Source organism: Sardina pilchardus, chromosome 6 (genome assembly GCF_963854185.1).
Source record: "Sardina pilchardus chromosome 6, fSarPil1.1, whole genome shotgun sequence".
Classification (NCBI taxonomy): domain Eukaryota; kingdom Metazoa; phylum Chordata; class Actinopteri; order Clupeiformes; family Clupeidae; genus Sardina; species Sardina pilchardus.
In genome coordinates, this window is record NC_084999.1 from 30,077,476 (window position 1) to 30,097,454 (window position 19,979).

At 43.6% G+C, this 19,979-nt stretch overlaps 1 protein-coding gene across 2 annotated transcripts in view; it reads right to left on the reverse strand.

The window, feature by feature from the left end:
• Positions 1-4,443: 4,443 nt before the first annotated feature.
• Positions 4,444-19,979, reverse strand: part of LOC134083170 (mannosyl-oligosaccharide 1,2-alpha-mannosidase IA) — a 203,240-nt gene continuing 187,704 nt past the window's right edge. Inside the window, exons 6-12 of one of the 2 annotated variants that reach the window (XM_062539351.1) lie at positions 17,396-17,522; positions 16,894-16,987; positions 15,285-15,400; positions 13,161-13,380; positions 9,586-9,758; positions 7,132-7,247; positions 4,444-6,668 (exon numbers count right to left, since the gene is read on the reverse strand). In XM_062539351.1, coding sequence (XP_062395335.1) covers positions 6,518-6,668; positions 7,132-7,247; positions 9,586-9,758; positions 13,161-13,380; positions 15,285-15,400; positions 16,894-16,987; positions 17,396-17,522 — 997 coding nt within the window. In that variant the 3' untranslated portion in view covers positions 4,444-6,517. The remainder of the gene's footprint in view (positions 6,669-7,131; positions 7,248-9,585; positions 9,759-13,160; positions 13,381-15,284; positions 15,401-16,893; positions 16,988-17,395; positions 17,523-19,979) is intronic. The other variant, XM_062539352.1, reaches the window with a different exon arrangement.

The following is a 19,979-nucleotide window of genomic DNA, read 5'->3' on the forward strand; positions in this document are numbered from 1 at the left end:
AAGGGAAAAAAACAAACAAATGATTAGTCTCTCCTCCGTCTACTGGTCTGACTGATGTGCTAACAGGTGTGGGTTGAGTATTAAATATGTTTGGCTTGAACCATGCAAACACCAAAGAAAATGCATGAAATGGTCAAACGCGCTGAAGACGCTCTTACAACATTCATGTCCACAGTCACACACACACACACACACAAACTCAAACAGAGACAACTCTTCTCTCTCCCCTCTCTCTCTCTCACACACATACACAGACACAAATACTGCCACGCACACACATACACACACCTCACCCCCCTCTGAAGAATCTTGTTGCCCGTGTGCTGTACGTAAGTGTGTGCATGTGTGTGTTTATGTGTTCTTGGACAGAGCTGCACTCCTCACACTGGCATGGCCGGCATGGCAGCCTGCGGGGCCGAGATAACAATGGCCGCCCGCTAGGCACTGACCCCTCCTGCTCCGACCTCCGCCTCCACAGCTCACGCTCACCAGGAGCGCTCGCGCGGCCGCCAAAGTAAGCGAAAAGAACAGTGGTTTGGATGGAGGAGAGGAGGGATTAACAGCCTTGTTTGTGCTCTGTTATCTATTCCAGAGGCTTTCATATAGCCAAAACTACCCCCCACCCGGCCGCCCCCAATACACCCCCCCCCCCGCCCCTTTCTCTCTCTCTCTTACCCAAACAAGTGTTCTCAAACACCACACACACACACACACAGAGACAGAGATAACTCCTCTCTCTCTCTCTTTCTCTCTCCCTCTCTCACACATACACATGTATGTGTGTGTGTGTGTGTGTGTGTGTGTGTGTGTGTGTGTGTGTGTGAGTGTGAGAGACTGTTCTCAAACACCACTGCTGTCCAGGAGCAGGCCACAGGCCAACACACTGGCTTGCTGGTGCTGGCTCGGCTGGAAGGCTGCCTGATCAGTGTAAACATGTAGGCCTGTTTATCTGTGTTTCAGGGTACCCAGAGAACCAACAGGGATGTTCATGTGTATGTTTATCTAATTTAGCAGACACTTTTGTCAATGGCAACTTAATATAACAATACAATAGTTAACATTATCAATTAATGTCAATGTCAATTTATTTGTATAGCACAATTAAAAAACAGTTGACTAAAGTGCTGTGGTTATAGAAAGTTGGTAAGACTACATTAAGGATAGTGATGATAATGAAGTCAATATACTGTAACCAGTGTTGGGGAGTAACGGAATACATGTACCGGCGTTACGTATTTAGAATACAAATTATGAGTAACTGTATTCCGTTACAGTTACAACTTAAACAGGTGGTATTTAGAATACAGTTACATTGTTGAAATCAATGGATTACATGAGGATACTTCACTGTTTCGAAGTTGATTCACTCTCTAAATAAATTAAGGCAACTCCATGCATTTTCCGGAAAGCAATCTAGATTAAATTATTTCCATGTTTAAATCCAAGCCCCGTCGTCTAACCACATTGCACCCGTCAGAACGCAGCCAGCGCGCATTATGGACGCGCCATCGGAGATAACTGACAGCAAATTTGGAGTGAAGTAAGTGTTAGTAACTCCTACTCACCGACCGTGGTTCTTGATGTGATGTCTGTTCAAAAGATATTCCCAAGTAGCCTAGGCCTATTAATTGCTTACTTCGGCCAATCGGTTATACAGTCTTAGCAATCAATTATAAACAAAGCCTGGTTCACGTTAATTTAGACCTACGATGAAACCCATCTATGCACTGCATTCATTCTGAGGTTTTCATTCCAACTTAAAATAGCTCGTGGGTTATTTGTTTGTAAGTAGATTTAGGCTATATTTAAGTTTTAAAATGAATTATGGTGCAGCCTATGCAAGAGTATTTATTATTCTTGCGAGTAGGCCCTAGCGTAGCCTATTTTAACGTGCGGTTTTTGATTGTCATTTAGCGATCACGTTCATTTTTGAGAGCACTGATATAGGCAGTAGGTGTTTACATTTCCAGGTAATTTGCGTCCCACCGACCGGTTATATCTGCACCCCTCATTTTTACTGGGTTGATGCCACCTAAACGCACACACCTTATAATTTCTGGCTATAGGCTATGCCCCTGTTCCAACTTGAATTCATATTCTCGTACAGTATAGGCCTACGTGGGCCGCATTCAGCCATTTGGAACAGAAGAACACACCCGAATTTTGGATTTGATGGGCGCATTCCTACACTTATAAAACCTAATTCAATGCGGAAGTAATCCAAGTATTCAGAATACGTTACTCAGATTGAGTAACGTAACGGAATACGTTACAAATTACTTTTTAGGGCATGTATTTTGTATTCTGTAACGGAATACGTTTTGAAAGTATCCTTCCCAACACTGACTGTAACACCCTTAGTATACATACACTATGTCTGCATTAAAGGTTGTACGTAAGGTGTAATATATCCTCCACCTGCCCCATATTTATGTGCAACCTGTTTGGCACACCTACTGTAGAATTCAGCTGTACAGAACCCGGAGAAGGTCACAGATCTGTGACAGAGGTGAGAAAATGTATGAGTGAATATGGACACACACACACACACACACACACACACACACACACATATATATATATCTGCCATTCTGTCCACAGCATGTTCTGACACTAAAAATGAGTTTTTTTTTCTTTTTAAAAAAATCACATTCCATTCCCAGAGAAACAGAGTTTCATAAACAATGATGTGCGCTTGCCATGACAAAAGTTTGTGTTGTAGACACCACCACCAACAAACATTTCTACGGCGTTCCAGGATTTAAGTGTGGACGGAAGCCATTTGGGAAAAGAATAGAAGAACAATAATGTGGGCAAAGATTGTTTTCACTTCAAATCTACAAATGTACCTGGCTTGATGTGACATCTTGAGTGCAGAAGCACTTTTGCATCTCTCTGTGGCTACTTTGTGTGTGGTCGTTTTGTATTTCAGGCACTTGATGAAGACTCCCTCCTAATTTGCTCCGTTTGCGGCGTAGGAAAGCCTGGCTCCTCTACGCCACTAATTACTGCTCCTCTTCCTGTCCCTGGAGGTGGCTCATCAATTAAATCTATAATGAACTTCATCTGAGCAAACAATAGAGTAAATTTCATTAGGCTCTGTCTAAGAACCCGTCTCCTCCTGGAGCTAACGGGCCAATGTTCCTTTTTGTACCTGGGAGAACAAAGGACTCTGACACGGGGGAGCCTTACATAATTTAACAAACGCAAAATAACACTCATAAGATGAAAGATTGAAAAGCTTTGAGATTTCTTCATCATAAGACTCATAGGAACCATCAGTTTTTATAGTACAGTCCTCCTAAGACTTAAATTCAATTATTTAAACTCAAATTTACATCCATCGACTGGCGTGTATTTTCTGTGGACTGTGGATCCATACTATTGTATATTTTACAACGCTGTAGGCAATTCCTCTTGTAAATGTTCTCCTGTGGTTTACTGCCCCCCTTTTTACTCAAACACACAGCAATAGGTACTTTTACGGACACAGTGGAAGCTTATAGTGGCTAATTCTGTTAATCCATTAAAACCGTTATGATTTTCTTGAAATACTGTTGAAATAACGCAATGTCGAAATATTTTTTTTATGGAAGAATAAATAGTCTTAAATAATTTGGTGGACCTCTGCAGTACCGTAATTTCCCGACTATTAGCCGCGGCTTATACATTGATTTTGCAAAATTTCTTCAGCTATGAGGTTAATACAGGGGGTCAGTTAATATGGTGTTAATATGGTTTTGTTTCTTTTAACTTGCATAAAACACTGTCCTGCGGCTTATACAGTATGCGGTAAATTACTGTAACTCTTGAGGAGCCCATGGGAGTGGCTGGGGCCTCTGTGCAGGTCGCTGACCTCCGGGCAGATTAGTGTAAAATCCGTTTAACAGTCCGCCGCTCTCTGGGAGGGCGGAGATGGTCTGTATGTGAGAGGAGGCTCCTGGGGAAATACGCCGCTAGCCTCCTGCCTCCGCAATAAATCTTCTTCATCAGCACCTCCTACCCTAGACCCCCCCCACACACACCCTGCTCCCCCCCCCCCCCCCCCCCTTCTCACCACTACTGTCCTGCAGATGTGCAGGCCGTCACCTCCCTCTGCCCTTCACCTTCCACTGAAGTGATGATGCTCTCTGTGCACAAATGAGGAGGGAGGAAGAGAGGGGAGGGGCAGTGGTCCTCTGGTGACCAGATCACTCAGCGTCATTCAACTTTTACGCTGCATTAGTCAGTTCTGGTTGGTTGGTTGATTGACCACCACAGAGGCTTTTTTAATGGGAGAAGCTTTCTGCTGAAGGAGGAGCATCGACAGCTTTGAGATTAATGTACTGGAGTACTCGTCTTGTGACTGGACAGCTCCTCAAGGACCGACTGAGTCGCTGCGTTTTAAGGTAAATAACATCAACAAGTCAAATGGCGAGCAAACAAACAAAGAACCACACATGATACGTTTGCAATTGTTTTAAATGTACAAAGTTGCACAGGTCTTTTACCAGTATTGGAAAATACTCAACAAGGAAAGACAGGTCAAATCAACGATAAGAATTAATAACAATAATTCATAGTAGCAGTAATTATAATAAAATGTTTGTTTCTCCTCTCTTTTTACGGAAACACCTGAGGGAATCAAATGAAAAAAACAAACAAACAATGTATATATTAAAAGAATAAGAATGACATCAATATGCAAAAAATAAAGAAAATTCCCCCTCCCCCAAAAGATGGAAAGAAAAGCAAAACACATTGATTAATACCAGGAATCACTCACATTCATTGGCTTTCTGTACAGCACATTCTCCCATATCTCTGTGTGTTAAATGACGGACAAAGAAAGATACCTTGGTCCTCAAGACCAGACTCAGTTTTTTTGACGAGACTTTTGACAAGAATTTCTTTCGGAGACAGAGAATGGTGCAAGGTATTGGCAAAAATTTGTTGGCAAAAGTATGTGTATACTCTATGTATTTGTGCAGCATATGTGTAAAGATGTGTATGTGTAAAGAATAGTGTGTGTGTGTGTGTGTGTGTGTGTGTGTGTGTGTGTGTGTGTATGGAGAGGGATATGTGTGTGTGTGTGTGTTTGTGGCAGAGTAAATGTTCATACAACTGTTACTGACAGTGTCACACACAACAATGTGCCTGACAATGTGGCAATCCTGAGACTCAGTGCTCAGCGTGTAACACAGATATGAGCTCGTAATAACACAACACCATCGGCAGAAACAAACAAACTAACAAACAAACACAAAATAAACTCCGCACATGAAGGAAATGGTCAACCATTTCCGGTTCGCTTCCTTGCCTCCATCATTCTTTTCATCTGAAAAGCCAGCATAAACGATACCTTGAAAACTCATTTTACACATTACATTACTCTGAATCTATACATTTCTGAGGGAAAGATAAATCAATTCTACTTCACCTTTTAAAAAAATTGGTCCACTTATTTTTTTCGAAAAACAGAGACAGGGTTGAAAAGACGCCATTTTTTTTCCATAGCTGAGTTGAGATTCACACAGACTCAGTAGATTCATGAACAGCACGAGAAAGCTAACGCTAAGTCTGGGAAACGTTCATCTGACACAAAGTCAATCAGCGTGTTTACTGTTTGTACCTGTTTGACAGAGAAACAGTGGTACAGTGTACTGTTGGCTGCAATCTGTGTGAATCGCTCCCGGTGACAAAAACAATAGAAGTTTTCCATTCAGTGGAGAACAAATAATACTTTGGTCAGAGAGTAAAAAGTAAGTATGGCATGAAGATCAGAGAAGCTTGCGTATAATGAGAAGAATGAAAAAGAAAAGAATCTGAAAAGTAAATGTGAAGACTAGAAAAATCAAACGAAAAGCGCAGTGGTTCTCTCTCTCTTTCTCTCTCTCTCTCCATCATTTTCTCACACTATAACTCAATGTCACAACAATCCTCATACAAATCTGTGGATTATTCCATTCTTCTTTTTTTTTATTTTTATATTTTTTTTTCCTCACGGAGGAAAGAAGGAAAGAAAAAAGGTGCTCTTCTCATGAAAGTCCTGCCTGTCTGATTGTCCGCAGAAAAAAAATTAATTTGCTCCGGCGCCCCCTGTGGGCCTCTACAGAGACGTCCGGGCCCGAGGTTCTACAATCACGGCGTTAAATGACCAGACCCTTCGCTGGGAAGGAGCAGAGTGTCCGTCACAAGGCCCCTGAGGCCTCAGCCCTGTGTGTTGGTCGGCTAATGTGTGTATTGGTGGACATGTCCTAACTCATGGACGTTTGTACTGAATGTTTCGTGTGTGTGTGTGTGTGCGTGTGTGTTTGTGTGTGGGGGGTTACGGCTGTGTTTTGAGTTTGTGTGTGTGTGTGTGTGTGTGTGTCTTTGAGTGTGTGTGTGTGTGTGTGTATGTGTGTATGTGTGTGTGTGTGTGTGTGTGTGTGTGTGTGTGTGTGTGTGTGTGTGTGTGTGTGTGTTTGAGTGTGTATGGCGCTGTCGGGTGTATAATGTCTGTATCCAGGTGGTGTTCGGAGCAGCCGTCGGCTGGCTACTCGGTTGTGGATTTGCCTGCGTTTTGGGTCCCAGTCTCTGACTGCAGACAATTCTTACGGACGACGGGGAGGGGGTGAGCCTCTGTGTTGAACACCCAGTCCTCCAGTGACAGCAGGTCGTCATCCGAGAACAACATGTACAGATACCTGAGAGGAAGAGAGAAAGACAGAGTGATTATGCCACGCGATTCAGATTCCATTTGTATAACCTGAAATGAACACTGGTGTCCAACCCAGAGTCTACAGCTCTCATCCAGTTAGCACAACACACATACTGTATAAGCATCATCCCTCTTAGCCTCCAAGGCTGGAGGAAAATATGCACTGTAGCAATAATATAGCTCCTCTGTGAGGAGAGACAAACACAATTTTTTACATCATAGAGGGATTGACATGAAACAAGAGTTGTTGGGAGCAAGAAAAATGTCTGTGTCTGGTGTGTGTGTGTGTGTGTGTGTGTGTGCAGGGCCTGTGAGTAAGACCTACAGTACTCAACCCCTCCTGGTGCGTGCGTCTGTGTGTGTTTGTGTGAGTGTGCAGTGCCTTTGAGTAAGACCTATTCAACCCCTCCTGGTGTGTGTGTGTGTGTGTGTGTGCAGGGCCTACTCACTTGAGGGTCTCTGCGAGGAAGAAGCTCTGCTGCATGTTGTCATGGCTGGCCACGGACGAGTAGACGTCTCTGATGCCGGAGAAGCCGCCCTCAGTGCGACAGTGCTTCTCCAGGGCCTGCACGGGCACAGAGCAGCTGCATTAGCTCTGACTACTATTAATGCTTGCCTCTTTTTTGGCCTTTTTGCCTTTTTGCGATAGGAAAGTGCAGAGGTAGACAGGAAACAAGTGGTAAAGAGAGATGGGGTGGGATCGGGACATGACCGCAGGCCGGATTCGAACCTGGGTCACCGCGGACACTCAGACCCATAGAAATACTGTATATACGCTCGGACCCGTATATGGTACGAGCGCTGTAGCCTGCTGCACCACTGCGCCCCCGTCTCTGTCTCTTTATACGTGTATACAGTATGGAATCAGTCCAAGCTAAACCAACCCTAACCAAGCACAGAGAAATGTAATCAAATAAAGAAATTGGAACTCATAAAGAACTCTGCTTCAGGACTTTTAACTAAGACCAAGAAGAGAGATACATCACCGATGTGTTGAGACAAACTGCACTGGCTCGCTGTTTCCTATAGAATCGATTTTAAGGTTACATTAATTACGTACAAAGCTCTGAATGGTATAGCACCTTCATATATCTCTGAGCTTCTAATATCTTATCAACCACAAAGGAAACTTAGATCTTCCAAAGCTATCTTTTAATTGTACCAGAAGTGCTCCACAAGCAAAGTGGAGAAGCTGATTTTATCCATTATGCGCCAAAGTCATAGCACACCCTGCCTCCGTATATATCAAACAGGCGAGTTCAGTGAATATCTTCAAAAAAGAGCTGAAAACCTACCTGTATAAGAGAGCATTTTGGTAACTCATCTTATCTTGTAGACGACTGATTCTTTTCTGTTATTGTGTTACATGTTCTTTTCTTTCTATATGTTCTTTTCCATGCCTTATGTTTTCTATGTTCCATGTTTCTATGTTCTTTCCTATATTTCTGTATGTTGCTGATTAGATCATATTATTATTATTATTATTATATCAAATATGTACAGTAACTGTCTTACTGTTATACTAAAACGACACTAAAAAAACAATGATTATGTTTTTGCCAACATTTGAACAACAGCCACTAGAGCTGAATTTGTCATCTGCTTAAATACACACTGTAGCCACATTCATCTCTATGTTTTGATTAGTGTCTACTGATGCATAGTAATCTTCTGAAAAGGACAGCAAGCCTATTAGCCCAGACAAATGGCAACTATCTGCAGAGCCATTAGGAATGGCTTGGTTTAAAAATAAATAAATATTTATACTATATATATATATATATATATACTGTATATATATATATATAAATATGAGATGAAATCATGTTGTTTATTTCATACACTGCTCTTGGTAATTATGTGGCGCACTAAATAGTTCAGCAGAGCAAACTGCAACCCGGAAAGCGAATTTAATAGGAGTCCAAGCCGCCCATCTAATTTTGCAGAAGGTAATATCCTCTGAAAGCATGAGAGAACCTCTGATTGGGAATATCGCCAGCCAGCCAAGTCCTCGGATAAGTTTAATCAAAATGAATTGGAATCAATTCTGCACCTAACTAATGCAATTTCTAAATAAGCTTGAAGTTCTCTGTGCAAAAAAACCCCTCCAAACTCCCTCCAAATTCTCACTGAAACCAATGGTATCATAGGACCCAAGAGTGGGTCCAGAGTGGGTCCGTCTAGGGTTGTTATACTGACTCAGTACTGAAGTCTTACCTTATGTGACAGTGAGCACTTGGTATGTGTAAATATATGAACTGTGGGTGCAGCAAAAGACATATCATATACGCATGTTTGAACTATTAATAACACTGTTAATAACATTTCCTATAGCACAATGCTATAATATCCAAGCGTACGTAGTCAATAGAGCTCGACAGTCCCGCCCCTCCTCCGAGAGAGCACGCCTCTCGTGCAGAAGAAATAAAGTGCAGACAAACCCATACTAATGTTCAATCTTAAAACACTGAGTTTAGTATGGTGATAGCCATACCAATTATAAAAAGTGAATTGGCAGTGATTTGCAGTGGAGAAAGCAGCCTTAATTATTTAAGTCAATTAAAAGATTTACCATTCAAGGCTCTCAAACAACCACTAAAGCAGTCACTGTTCACTGCATTCCAGTTTGACTGGTTGTGTGATAGACAACAAACTATCATTCACAAATTGAAAGGCATGGAATTCAAAATGCATATAAATGCGAGCAAAAACAGTCCAACTGTTGCCATTCCATCGACACAAAAAATTCAAATCGATTGGCTGAAGGTGAAAAGACACATTTTCAGTGTGAACACCCCACTTGGTCATTCAGCTGACACTTTAAGTCCTGCGTGGCTCTGGTACAGCTATGTAATCAGATCAGCATGTGTTCTGGCCCCTGATACCTGGCGTTCTTCACTCACCTCCACGGCTTCCCAGCCCCACTCGCGATACTTGGGGTCATGGGTCAGACGCCACATGTACATGTAGCTCTCGATGACCTCGGGCCGCAGGATGTAGTATCTGTCGCTCAGGCGTGTTGCCGTGGCTTCCGCCCCTGCGTCGAACCGGAATGCCTCTGGTCCCAGCTTGGTAGCTGATGTTGGAAGCATAAGCAAACAGGAGTTTTGTCTTAGATCAGACGTCAACATCAGCATGAGATGCAAACATCAACATCTCACTATGATTCATGTTCTAGGTATTAAACAGTATTGAAGGTATGACTCTATTGAAGTGACCTTGCCTAACCCCATGATATAATCACACCCACCACACATTTTTATTTATTTACAAGATAATTCATGATGATTCTCTCAATTTCACTCCGTTTTTGTCTGAAAAGTGGATCGGAATTCAAGGCACAGAGTGAAGTGAATAGCCTAGCAAACAAATCATTCTTGTCTGAAGCGAACTTAAGATTGCGAGGGTTTAACCGATAATATTCAGGAATATGGTTGCTATGGAACTAACCATAAAGCGAAGTGACTCAATGTTTGCCTCTTGATTCCACAGTGAAAGGAATTCGCAAAAGCATTTATACGTGCAATCTACTATAGAAGAAAGAATCAATATTATTGGACAAGGACATCCACATATGATGCTGAGAGGCGGATAAACTCTAATGAGAGGTGGATAAACAGTGTTTACTTTCGTTTAACCTCCACTACATCCCTGAATGTAATACAAAGATAATAATAAACAGTTTTGCTGTTGCTTAAGGTGCTGGTTTTTACCAGACTTGCATCTGTTGACTCTTCATGGCCATTTCATTCAGAAGGGCCAGAGTGTGGAGGCACAAAGGGAGGATGGAAACAAAATGGATTTCTTAATGAAGGCCTTGGCAACAACACAAAACACAGAGCAAAAGAATATGCCTAATAAGGTCCCTGCAAGCAGTGATTTTCTAATGAGATGCTTGGTTTTATTCCATTAGTCCAGGGATTCCCAAACTGTGGTACGCAAGCTTCCAATAGGGGTTACGTGAGATGAAGAGGGCAATGTTGGAAAGGTGTTAAAAACATTTTAATTATTATTTATTATATTATATTATATCTTATCTTAAGCCTATGTTCTCTTTGTTCTTTGTGTTTCATAATGTTGTTCTCCACACTGATCTTTTAGTGTTGGAGCTCAAAGACCAGTTGCACATTTTGATTTTGTTATTGATTTTGTCATCATGTAGGGCGGCTAATGAAACATGATGTCTGGAAAGCGTCAGTATAATGTCTCACGCTTTTTTTGAGTCCGTTGGTGGGGGTCCGCGGGCCTAGTCAGGATGTAGGTGGTGGTGCGCGGGAAAAAAAGTTTGGGAACTGCTGCATTAGTCAATGACGCTCCAGATGAAGGTCATGATGATTTGGTGCACTTCTGTGTGACCGAGATGTCAGACACTGAGACTCTGGGGTCAGCTCTGATATGGCTATTCACTAGTGGACAGTCCAAGTGGTGAGGACCAGCACCAAATTGCTTTGTGAAAAAAAAAAAGAAGAAAAAAAAAAGTACCATTGCTGGAAGAAATGGACCAGGACATTTCTCGACATTGGCACAGCATCTCGATTGAGTTATAACTCTGTACCAAAATGAACGATGTGTTAGACCTTCGACCTCTCGCGGCAGTCTTGAATGATTGCCTTGATATCAGAGCCGATCAGCTGAGGATGAGGACATACAGAGGCAGCAGACTGAAACTGGGGCGTTATGTAACACTGTTTGCCTTTGTCTGAAGCTGCAGGAAAAGCCTATCCACCTCCCTTGGGCATGTGGAGGCTGATGGGTAATGGACACCATGCGCACACCAGAAGCCTGATGTTTTGTTATGGCTAGCACCATGGTGATAGAAAGCTCTTTAATAATACAGCATAGCCCGCTAATGGCTAGGAGGTAAAAAGGCCATTCATCAAGAGGACTTCATCAATCTTCTCAGGGAAAGAAGATCTGAAAAACCACAAACCAAGCAGCATTCATCATGACTAAGAAAAACTCCATAACTCACTCTGTAGTCTTCACGGGATAATGACATCTGTGTTTACAATTAAGGGCTGGGGGTTTGAGAAATACTACATCTGCTTCTATTTGACAAGACCTATTTTGTTCTTGTATGTTAACGTTACACTTATGAGAGTCAAGGATATCTAAAACACCTCAGCTGTCTTTCCAAAAGTAGCATTTGTTTTGTGCAGGTAAAACAAACCAAAACAAAAGCTTATGCAATGTTCTGCATGTTGCAACAGTAAATATCTTCCACAAAAGATGACAAATCTGCATAGCACAGTGGCAACCAGCTTTCACAGAAGTACGGAGGGTACACAAGGCATTTGTACTCTGACACTTTCTTTCAACAACTCAAGGTTTTGATCCATTCCTCACAACTGGGGTTTTGTTTATTCGATTGAATAATCTCTAAAAGCCACTTTCTCTGTTTACCATGCACAACATCACAGAAGCTAAAACTCTCTCCTGAGCCCAGACAGTAGAGGACTGGGGACTGATTTTCACAAAGTTTTACTGCGTCTGAAGTAGTGGCAGGAAAGGAAAGGAAAGGCAAGAAGACAATAAAGAGGACTTGAGCAGAACCTGTATTCTTCACAGAGCGACGAAGGTTTCTGCTGCTCCGCATTATACTTTGCACCCATTTCCCCGCTAACGCTTCATTGCAGATGACAGAGGATGCTAAACAACTTGCGCCATGACTAGTGTTAAAAAGACAAGAACAAAATGAAAAGTAATGTAGAAGAGCTGAGGCAGAGAGAAAGAGAGAGAGATAGATAGAGAAAAGAGAAAGAGAGAGAGTCTATCTCATTCAAAATGAAACGCTATAATTATGACATCGCCTGAAATCCATCTGGAGCCTTCAACTGGACTCAGTACTGACAACCCGACAGTTTCACGATTTGCAGCTGAGACCATGTCATCCAGACCCCAAATCCCACACTAAACCTGAGCCCTCCTCAAGATGGAAAGCAGCTACCACATCGCTCTGCTTCAGCCCAGGTGACTCTCAGAGCACCTTCAAAAGAGATTTATATGGCATGGCAGTACATTCTGTGGCAACAGAAAATATTGGTTTCCAGACAGATTCCTCTCTTGGTAGGACAGGAGGAGCTGTTTAGGCTACAAGTTGTTTCCTCAGTGGACTTTCTGGATTTTTACCTCCGCCAAGGAGGTTATGTTTTCATCTGGGTTTGTTTGTTTGTCTGTCTGCTTGTTGGTTTGTTTGTTTGTTCACAAGATAACTCAAAAAGTTGTGGATGGATTTTGATGAAATTTTTGATGAAATGATTCAATTTTGGGAGTGATCCGTATCACCGTCTGGATCCAGGAGGCGGTTATGTTTTCCCTTGCCCGTGGTTTGTGCTCTCTGAGTGCTTTTATAGTCTTCATATTAACCGGCTCACTTGAAAACACAAGGTTTATGGCCCCATTTCCATCTTCCACTGGAGATTTCACATGAACCAGATATTACAAACAAACTTTTGAGTAGCCCCACCTCCCCTCTCACCTGAGCGGGCGTAAGACTCATGGCAGGTGTGGGTGATCTCGGCTGCCAGGTCCAAATAGTGCTGCCTCTTCTCCTGGGGTCCGTCGTCCGCCCCGATGCCAACCATGCCCCCAGAGAAGCAGGCCAGGTGGCCCATCTTGTGGTCCAGGATCCCCCCTCTCCACTCGGCCAAGTAGGTTAGCCCGCCGGGGGATTTCTGCACCAGGTTGGTCTCTATAGCCTGTGGAGGAGATACCAAGAGAGGCCGGGCGGGTTAAGTGCTGTCAAAGATTGCTCTGTACCCAAGGGCTAGTCTGAAACTTGTGCTTACAGTACGCGGTTATGTAAACGCGAATGGGAGAAACAGCTGCCATGTCATGGTGTGTGTGTGTGTGTGTGTGTGTGTGTGTGTGTGTGTGTGTGTGTATGTGTCACATTACTTATTCTGCACATGCTGTTCAGACAAGATACAAAGTGAGCTCTTGTCTTGGTTGAGAGACGCGAATGCGATGGGGAGCACGGTCTTATTGGATCTGGCAAGGAAGGCACACACGCAAAGTTTTGAACAAAACTCTGTCATCAGCAGTGCACATCCTCAGATTTGCTCTTTCAGTCGCTAGTACTTGCTCAATTTCTCTCTCTCTTGCTCTCTGTTTCTGTGTGTGTGTGTGTGTGTGTGTGTGTGAGTGTGCATGTGTGTGTGTGCGTGTGTGTGTGTGTGTGTGTGTGTGTGCGTGTCTACATTAATATCTCAACTGATTTATGCATTGTAAAGCACATGCTCTGCACTTTCTAGGCAGCTGAAGTCAAGGCTCATTGCAATCCCATTCCAAACTCATGAGTGTGAGAGTTATAAATCTGCACAAAACAAAGGACCGGAAAAAAGAGAGCGAGAGAGAGAGAGAGAGAGAGAGAGAGAGAGAGAGAGAGAGAGAGAGAGAGAGAGAGAGAGAGAGAGAGAGGGAAAGAGAGAGGTGCAGAGAGAGAGAGAGAGAGGTGAAAAAAGAGAGAGGTTCAGAGAGAGAGAGAGAGAGAGAGAGGAAGGTGCAGAGAGAGAGAGAGAGAATGAGAGAGAGAGAGGGGTGCAGAGCCAAATCTATATATCTGTCGTGTCCCGTCGTTGTCTCCCGGGCCGCTGTGCTGTGTGCCTCCTGCCAGTGGTTCTGCCTCTGAGCTCAGTCTCTCCTCTGAGGGCGGAAAATGAACTAGGCCATCTCACGAGATCAATCGGCCATGACTCATTGTTTTCACTTGTTCATCTCGTTTTCTTGCTCTTTTTCTCTCATTCTCACTTACACTCGCGCTGGCTTTTTTTTTATTTTTCCCTGCGCTCCCTATAGCCTTGTTTCCCATGTCATGATCAGTAAAGAAATATCCCTCACAACAGACACACTCAGATCTGTTTCTCAGCCCACACAAACGAACTCAAAGATCTCGTTTGATGGCGCTGAATCCATTGCTTAAATGAATCCATCTTTGAGACTCTTCCATTAGCGGCTATCAGTCATCCACAGCTGAGCTAATTTATAGCTAACAATACTTTATCCCAGCGTGACAAAAACAAGCTATTAGCTCTAATTAGCTCAAGATGATGTTCACTATGGTTTGAAGTTAATGCAACTCTATGGCCCACAAGTCTTTTCTCAGACAAATTAGGGCAATAAAAGGTTACCCTACACATACAGTATTTCAGCAGACACTTGGTGCGAGTGCGCTGAAAAACATCTGCTCAATTATTTCTGATTCGTTTGGAGAAAGCCGAGATTCTTGGAACAACAGAAGTCTATTTCTGGCGGTTGCATGAATATCATAGCGGCATCTTTGGCAAAGCTCAGAGTCAACGCTACAGTACGTCACACACAAGGCTGTTTTCTCGTTTTATCCTGCGGGCGTTCTGCGGCCTCAATTACTTCCCCTCCCACACACACACAACAGCGGTTATTGTTGCAAATTGACAATGGAGCCAGTAATCTGTTAGGGTGGCGTGGCACGACGACTGATGACAGTCAAAAACAATCCCACCATCCCGCACTCCCATCTCCGCGTCGTCATGCTTGGCCCTCATGAGGCGCTGACAGAAGGCCTGGGAGAGAGAATGGACATAGGCCGCAAGCCTGATGGTGTGTGTACTGTAGGCTACTGTACCTCCAGAGCGCCGTAGTACATCATCTTGGCGTCCTCGTCCGTCTTGTCTGACATGAGATAGGATTTGATCAGATACTCGTAGAAGCTGTCGCCCAAGCCTCCGATGGAGACGTGATCTAGGACACAGAAGAAGAGGGAAGAGGGACAGAGAATTATTTTGCATTGCGTTGCGGACTTTGACACCTACCGGGTTTCCAAGAACATACAATAATTCAGAGTACAGGCCAGTATGATCCTACTCAAAGAGACACACATATACTCACCTACTCAAAAACACACAGACACAAACACACATACTCACACAAATTAACTTTCTATGCATGGACAAGAAACCATCAATGCAGCATATTAAAATAATCAATGGGCAACCATAATCTACATAAAGCTTACTGTATACTGTGTTACTTAACCTTGCCATTCATTGTTGTGATTAACACAAACAAAAGACACTTGCAAACCAACACACAAATACATGCACAGTGTGCCAAAACACAGACACACAGACACACACAGACACAGACAGACACACACACACACAAACTCATCCAACCCAGCCAACAAACAGAGAGAATGCTGTGCCCAGGTGTGTGTGTGAGATGTAACACCTCTACTAGAATTATGAATGGCTGAGATTGTTTTCTCCTGGCTTGGTATGTCCTCCTTTCCCTACATCTTTCCCTCTCTCCCTCTCTCTTTCTCTCTCTCTCTTTCCCTCCCTCTCTCTCTCTCCCTCTCTCTCTCTCTCTCTCTCTCGCGCCCCCACCTCCCCCTCTATCTCTGCCTACATTACCTATTCATCCACAATAACAATTAACATGGCAAGCACTTGGATTACCCCTCCAAGGTCTGCGCAGCCACCTCCTTCTGTGTTTCAGGTGAATCTGAGGGATTCAATTTCCCCAGGTAATGGGATTTGTTATCATTTTAATGGCCCCCGTGCCCCTGTCTGTGGCTGATACTGAGAGCGGGCTGAATGAACGACGAGCCAACGGTACGGATGCTGCAGAGCCACAAGCTCTGGTTCACATGGTAACCAAGGGCATTGTTCATGCATTGATACTATGATGCAAATCCCTCAGGCAGCGGCCAAAGGAAATGTCATGAAAATCAATTATACAATACAATACTAATTCTGGCCGATTCACCAAAGGGCTATAGATTGTTTGGAAGGTGCAGTGTGCTGCTAGCAATGATACCGCATTATGGTGCGGAAATCATTGAATGTCTCGAGTACAAATTAGGCCTAATATGAGCGAAGAAATAAAGAAATAAGACTCTTGTTTCTCTTTCTCTCTCTCTCTCTCTCTCTCTCTCTGTGTGTGTGGTGCTAACAACAGGTTTACCTTTTGGCATTAATCAGGTGTGAAAGGACAATTTAGGGGTATTTTCTCCTATTGTGCTCTACCTTCCCCCTTGGTTTATCTTCGACTGGTCCCTATTTATCTGCTCAACACAAACAAGATCCCATGGCTCCCTAATACCTATTTGCATTCCTCAGCAAAGTTCCCCTGTCTACAGTTCTACAGTAAGCAGGAAAACAGAAAGGTAGCGTGTTTAATTGCTCTTATTCAATTCAATTCAATTCAATTCAATTCAATTCAATACTCACGTTGGACCCAGTTTCCACTGACAGGGCTGAGAAAGTTGGGGTAGAGGCCGTGTGGCTTCTCGATTTTGTTCAGAACCTTCCGGATATTCATCACCTGTGGCAACCACAGAAGCATTCCATCAGCACACAATTCCAATTCCATCAGCGCACATCAGTCTCATCAGCATAACTTTTCCATGGTATGTCCTCCGGACTGAGGTACACAAACACAAACACTCTAAAAGTAACATGAAATATAACACTAAGAACAAAAGATGCTTCAATATGATTGAAATTGCAGACTGTCATAATAAACATAATGCCATGGCAATGCGCTGTGGATCATATGCATATAAATATAGAGGTGCTATCCAATACAATACAGAAGAGAATACAGTCTCAGTGTAAAATACTGAACAATAAAAATAATTGTGGAAAATAGTATATAATCATAGTGATTTTAATGAAAACAGAATACAATCATCTCAGAGCTAAAACAGTCATTGCTGTGTGTGGCGCAGACCTTCTCTGTGTAGATGGGGTTGTTCGAGAGCTCAGAGAGGTGCATGAACTCCAGGTGGAGGGAGCCGAACTCGGCCAGGATGCTGCTGCCTGCCGAAGCCCATCCCCAGCTCCAGCTGGTGCCACTGCAACAAGAAGCACACCGTACAGCGTGAACACCCTCCCACGGACACACAGGAACTCATTTGCACTACCACCTTGACACACACCTCATACTGAATCACAGTACCAACCCTCAGTACATTCATGTGGATCCTTGTTTTAGTATCTTTATCTTTGGTATATTTTACTATTCTTTTTAGTCGTGTTGATTTGTTATTATATCATCCTGTTTATATTGTGGTGTATGTTCTGTGTGGTGACTTAAGCTACTGGGACCTTGAATTTCCTCTTGGGAATCAATAAAGTATTTATCTATCTATCTATCTATCTATCTATCTATCTCTCTGAACCATCACCTTCCCATAGACACACGGGTACCATCACCTTCTCTAATGGGGCTTTTCCACTGTAGGGTATCAGCTCAACTCTACTCGACTCTACTCACTTTTTTTGGTTTACCATTAACAAAAACTGGTACCTGGAATCTGGTACTATTTCTTTTGGTTTCAAGCGAGCTGAGCCGGTACCAAAAGGTGACGTTAAGGACATTACAGTTGTTTTCTTCAGCATTGCTATTGCAATCGGCTAGCTTATGGGGATACTTCGTGGAAAATGAACACCCGGTACCAAAATCGAGTAGAGTAGAGTAGAGTAGAGTCGAGTCGGGTCGGGTCGAGTCGAGTCAAGCTGATACCACGCAGTGGAAAAGACCCATAACATACACAGGAACCATAACTTTCCCATAGACACACAAGAACCATCACCTTCTCTAAAGAGTGACACGCTACAGTGTGGAGATTTTATTTAGTCACATACACATGAGGCAACTTGTCAAGGAGACATACACTTTAGAAAGAGTAAAGAAAAGTGAAGTGAATTAAAGTGACCGGTATTCATCAGGTCCTTTTATCAAACGTGATCCACTCAATATGACCGCCTTTCACTAGAGACACTGGAACCATACCATACAGCAAACCGCATCGTATGAGCATCCCTTCCCAAGCACAGCAGGAACCACTTAATGTAGTCTGGCCAGGAAGCCTCCGTCAGACACACTAGATGTAGCACTCAGCAGGAGCAATACCACAGCACATCTGCTCAGTGCATCGTGCATCGTGAACCCCCCCCGACACACACCACAGTGATGCAGCAGTTCCCACGAACGGAACCACAGAGCATGAACGGTTCCTCCAACACACCACAGGAACTGCACAGGCGACTGGTCTCACACACACACACACACACACACACACACACACACACCTACACTGTAGTAGTAGCTCGAACTCCTACTGGAAAAATAAAAAAAACTCAGAAAATTCCTCTCTCTCTCTCTCACACACAGGGCCCACCAAACCATCTTCACTGAACTGAGTATGACCAAAATGGCTTGTTATCTATCTACATGTAAGCATCAAACCTACAGCATCCTCACAAGGTTAAGGCAAGCTGATTTCCGATGACTCATTTCGGCAACATTAAAAACGAGATGGCGCTGCGATGCAGAAGAAATTAAACAGTAATAATTACCAACAGCGAACAAGTCAAGTAGCCGCTAATTGCAGCAATGGAGCAGTACAGTACATGGATGGCCTCTGGAGCACTTTTCCCCTCATACAGGAAGTTTCCACCTTTGTAATTACTTCTTCTGCCGCTGATAATTACTTGTGTGTTGCTCATCTGGAAGAGCCATGGGTGCTAAGAGTCACTACACAAGGGTCATGGATTCACTGTTTAGCGAGCACACACACAGGAGACTGATGAAACCGTACATCTGTGCAACAGTATCATTAGCTTTAGATGAAAGCCTGGACTAAATGAGGGGATGAGATGAGACACCATTGAACAGTCCTGCATCTCTCCTCTCTCTTTCTTTCCAAACAGAGATACTTTCAGCTCTGAGGAGAACGAACGCGAGGCGAATTCCAGAGAGCGAGGAGAATGCGGCGTTCGATGCCGATACCGAGCGGGTATAACCGGTCTTGTGATGTCTCTCGGTGTTCGTTTATGCCGGACTCCCCGGTGCTTGTCCACGGGGGTACTGTCTGTGAGAGCGTGGTCAATTTTCGCTTCCTCTCAGCGGCCGACTCCAGAAACAACAACAGCGCTCTCTCTCTCATGTCTCGGAATGAACAATCAATAGCAGTGGAATCCTCCAGGGGGGCCGGCAGCAGATGCACCCGCGAAACCTCCGTCTGGAAAACAACCTCCAGTGCGCTTCTCAGATAAACACGGCCGTGGCGGAGAGCACTCTCAGGGATGCGTCACAGCACAGACAAAGCTCTGGCAAACTCACAAAGCAGTCTACAGACAGGACTTTACAGATACGCTTTTACTGCCAAAATAGAACCCTTTGCCTGGTCATTACGTGTGACTGATGCTTTAGAGACAAAAGCTCCACTTTCTAGGGTTAGACAAGTTCTAGGATTAATCTCACACAGGCTATATGAAGCTACATGAAGTTGGCAAGTTGGCATCATTTC